This window comes from Coregonus clupeaformis, unplaced genomic scaffold, assembly GCF_020615455.1.
Source record: "Coregonus clupeaformis isolate EN_2021a unplaced genomic scaffold, ASM2061545v1 scaf1035, whole genome shotgun sequence".
NCBI lineage: Eukaryota > Metazoa > Chordata > Actinopteri > Salmoniformes > Salmonidae > Coregonus > Coregonus clupeaformis.
The window spans coordinates 35,326-39,941 of record NW_025534489.1 but is presented as its reverse complement, the minus strand read 5'-3'; the positions used below and the strand labels follow the sequence as shown (position 1 = coordinate 39,941).

The following is a 4,616-nucleotide window of genomic DNA, read 5'->3' as shown; positions in this document are numbered from 1 at the left end:
CACACACCTGGTACTCATTCCCTCATTAGTCTAGTGTTGTCTTTGTCCTTTGAGAGTGATTGTTCATTGTGAGAGTGGGTAGCTCGGTTGAGCTACTCTTTCCTTGTATGTAGCCAAGGTGGATTTTTCCCTTGTGCTAGTTTCGTTTTGACGCTTGCTGCGCTTTATTCGTGTACACTGAATAAACTCTGGATTTCGGTGTTTTACCTCCTGCGCCATTCAAACCTCATCACACACATAAAGGCTTCATAATTCATAAAGGTCATGTTAACTGACTGATATTATCTCACAGAACAAAACCTATAAGATCTCCAAAGCCTGGGTTAACCTATCCCAAAACCCCATTATTTCCCCCCTTCATTTCTCCCATAGCAACGGCCAACGAACCAGAGGTAGAAAATGCTGCCTCATTTCAGTTTTTTAGGACTACAAGCTGGCGAGCTCTATAGGACAGAATATAATATCTAAAGAGCTGATGGTCTCATCATGTCCTGTAGGGGGACCTCTATCTTTAATAATGGGAACGTCTCTACAGTCTGAACCAGTCATTTTGCATGATGTATTCAGATCATCAGTGTCCCCTCCCACTTCACTGACATGTTCAATATGGTGAAACCTGCCGTGGTCTACTGATTGTCATCTATTCATCTATGTGACACTCCTCTTTTATTCTGTACATTGATACCAGACTCTTTCCAGCACTCTCACATATAACGTGATCAAACATGTTCACATTTCTCTTCACTGTTACTGTCTTACTGCTCTGTGCTGCAGGTACAGTTTCATAATGTTTCATTTATTTAACCAGGAAAGTTAAGAATGACATTCTTATTTACAATGACGGCCTTTTATAGTTATAGATATTGATGTTTCCAAGCATACGTTCACTTCACCTGAGTCTTGATGTATTCAGGTCTAACTGTATCTAACTCTATTGATTTAGTTCTCACTGTATCCTTACAGGTCTTGTTGAGGGGAGTGAAGTCACTCAGACACCCACCATACTCTGGGGACTGAAAGACAGTGATGCTCAGATGAACTGCAGTCACACTAAGGGAGCATCCTACTACCAGATGTACTGGTACAGACAGCGTCCAGGAGAGGGAATGAAGCAGGTAGTCTTCACAAGTAGTTATAGCAAACCAGACTATGGAGCCTTCAGTGAAGACAAATATCCAACTGTTAAGACTGCAGCTGAGACTGGATCTTTCACAGTGAAGAAGGTGGAGGCAGGAGACAGCGGCATGTACTTCTGTGCTGTGAGTGAACACAGTGATACAGACGACAAGCACAGCTGCACAAAAACCCCAGAGTTTCAATAGGATGGAATATAATATGTAAAGAGATGGTCTCATCACGTACTGTAGGGGACCTCTAACACTAGTTCTTCTAATGTCTGATGGTTTCATTGTCATGATCATGTAATCAGTCATGTTCACAGTGAGGTCCTATGAGCAAGCTTTACAGTACAGGCTTCCTGCCACTCCCTCTAACACTCTCACTATCCACCACCCTAAAGGAAACAGGATACTACAACATCAGCCCCTCTCCTTTCACCTCAGAGCTTCATCCAGAGACACTCATATCACTCCTCCACTGAGGCTTCCTCATCATCATCGTCTTCCTCAGCATCTTCATCATCATAATCTTCTCCTTCATCATCATGTTCAGAGTTCTGATTCACCTGGCAGCTCTACCACTCTGGGTGACAGGTATTACATCACTACGATGAGAAGCCTAACAAATCTACTAATGTCATCAAACTGAATAAAATATCCTCTCTCTCACTCCTTCTCTCCCTCTCTCCTCTCTCTCTCTCTCTCTCTCTCTCTCTCTCTCTCTCTCTCTCGCTCCTTCTCTCTCACCTTATCTCCCTCTCCTCTCTCTCTCTCTCCACAGGAGAGTCGTTTAGTAGCATGGTTAATCAGAGCCCTGTTGCACTAATAGAAGGACCTGGAGAAAACGTTCAACTCACCTGCAGCCATGCTATCCCTAACTACTACGTGATTTTATGGTACCAACAATCAGCAGGAGACACTGCTATGAAACTCATTGGTTATGTAAATTACAAGTCAATAAACTTGGAGTCACCACTTGAAAAGCACTTCAATGTGAGTGGAGATGGTGAGAAAGAGGCTTATCTTCATCTCCTGAGTCTGAGAGGACCTGAAGACAGTGCAGTTTATTACTGTGCAGCCAGCCAACACAGTGATGCAGAGTACCTTCTCTCCTCTACATAAACCCTATCTGATAGTAGTATTAGCACACTGCTCAGAACACCTGCATCTGAGGAGTGACTTTGATTCAGTGCCAATGAATAACCACAGATGGATTATGACATAAGCAAGGTGATATCTGTCCTAGTACAGTACACTGGTATTACAGTTTAGTGTCAACACTAATTAACATCAATTATGCAACGTTACAATGTCATATTCCATTACTCCTCCCCTGCATAGATGTGATTCACATGACTACTCCCCCCCTCTTCCCCACCTCCCACATCTCTCTCTCCCCCTTTCTCTCGCTCTCTCCCCCCACCCCCGTCTCTCTCTCTCTCTCCCTCTTTCTCTCTCCCCCCAGCCCCCCTCTCTCTTTGACTTTGTGCCAATCAAATCAAATTGAATTTGTCACATGCACCGAATACAACAGGTGTAGACCTTACAGTGAAAAGCTTACCTACAGGCCCTTAACCAACATTGCAGTTCAAGAAATAGAGTTAAGAAAATAATTAAACAAAAGTAAAAAATAAAATAAAAGTAACACAATAAAATAACAATAACGAGGCCATATACAGGGGGTACCAGTACCGAGTCAATGTGCGGGGGTACAGGTTAGTCGAGGTAATTTGTACATGTAGCAGGGGTAAAGTGATTATGCATAGATAATAAACAGCAAGGGTCAATGTAAATACTCTGGGTGGCCATTTGATTAATTGTTCACCAGTCTTATGGCTTGAGGGTAGAAGTTGTTAAGGAGCCTTTTGGTCCTAGACTTGGCGCTCCAGTACCGCTTGCCGTGCGGTAGCAGAGAACAGTCTATGACTTGGGTGACTGGAGTCGTTGACCATTTTGTGGGCCTTCCTCTGACACCGCCTGGTATAGAGGTCCTGGATGGCAGGAAGCTTAGCCCCCAGTGATGTACTGGGCTGTACGTACTACCCTCTGTAGCGCCTTACGGTCGGATGCCAGAAGACAGTGCAGTTTATGACTGTTCTGACCTGAAGACAGTGCAGTGTATTACTGTTCTGACCTGAAGACAGTGCAGTGTATTACTGTTCTGACCTAAAGACAGTGCAGTGTATTACTGTGCTGACCTGAAGACAGTGCAGTGTGTTACTGTTCTGATCTGAAGACAGTGCAGTGTATTACTGTTCTGACCTGAAGACAGTGCAGTGTGTTACTGTTCTGACCTGAAGACAGTGCAGTGTATTACTGTTCTGACCTGAAGACAGTGCAGTGTGTTACTGTTCTTGACCTGAAGACAGTGCAGTGTATTACTGTTCTGACCTGAAGACAGTGCAGTGTATTACTGTTCTGACCTGAAGACAGTGCAGTGTATTACTGTTCTGACCTGAAGACAGTGCAGTGTATTACTGTTCTGACCTAAAGACAGTGCAGTGTATTACTGTGCTGACCGGAAGACAGTGCAGTGTGTTACTGTTCTGACCTGAAGACAGTGCAGTGTATTACTGTTCTGACCTGAAGACAGTGCAGTGTGTTACTGTTCTGACCTGAAGACAGTGCAGTGTATTACTGTTCTGACCTGAAGACAGTGCAGTGTGTTACTGTTCTGACCTGAAGACAGTGCAGTGTATTACTGTTCTGACCTGAAGACAGTGCAGTGTATTACTGTTCTGACCTGAAGACAGTGCAGTGTATTACTGTGCTGACCTGAAGACAGTGCAGTGTATTGCTGTTCTGACCTGAAGACAGTGCAGTGTATTACTGTGCTGACCTGAAGACAGTGCAGTGTATTACTGTTCTGACCTGAAGACAGTGCAGTGTATTACTGTTCTGACCTGAAGACAGTGCAGTGTATTACTGTTCTGACCTGAAGACAGTGCAGTGTATTACTGTTCTGACCTGAAGACAGTGCAGTGTATTACTGTTCTGACCTGAAGACAGTGCAGTGTATTACTGTTCTGACCTGAAGACAGTGCAGTGTATTACTGTTCTGACCTGAAGACAGTGCAGTGTATTACTGTTCTGACCTGAAGACAGTGCAGTGTATTACTGTTCTGACCTAAAGACAGTGCAGTGTATTACTGTTCTGACCTGAAGACAGTGCAGTGTATTACTGTTCTGACCTGAAGACAGTGCAGTGTATTACTGTTCTGACCTGAAGACAGTGCAGTGTGTTACTGTTCTGACCTGAAGACAGTGCAGTGTATTACTGTTCTGACCTGAAGTCAACACAGTGATGTAGATACCCTTCTCTCTTCTCCAAAAACCCTTTCTGATCCGTTACTCCATAACTGCAGTGTACATCAACACCCAGCAGACCTGCTATCCACCGCTGTAGATGTCTGAGCACATCGAGGAAGTTGTTATTAAACCTCTATACCAAATAATGTGGTTGATGTTGTTGCTTTGAAGAAACGGTTGAAGGTATTT

General features: G+C 43.9%; 1 gene segment (V, D, J or C); it reads left to right on the top strand.

The window, feature by feature from the left end:
- The first annotated feature begins 634 nt into the window (after positions 1 to 634).
- LOC123486146 lies at positions 635 to 1,322 on the top strand. The segment is given in 2 exon segments: positions 635 to 774; positions 964 to 1,322. Coding segments are annotated over 2 exon segments (408 nt in total).
- Positions 1,323 to 4,616: the final 3,294 nt, after the last annotated feature.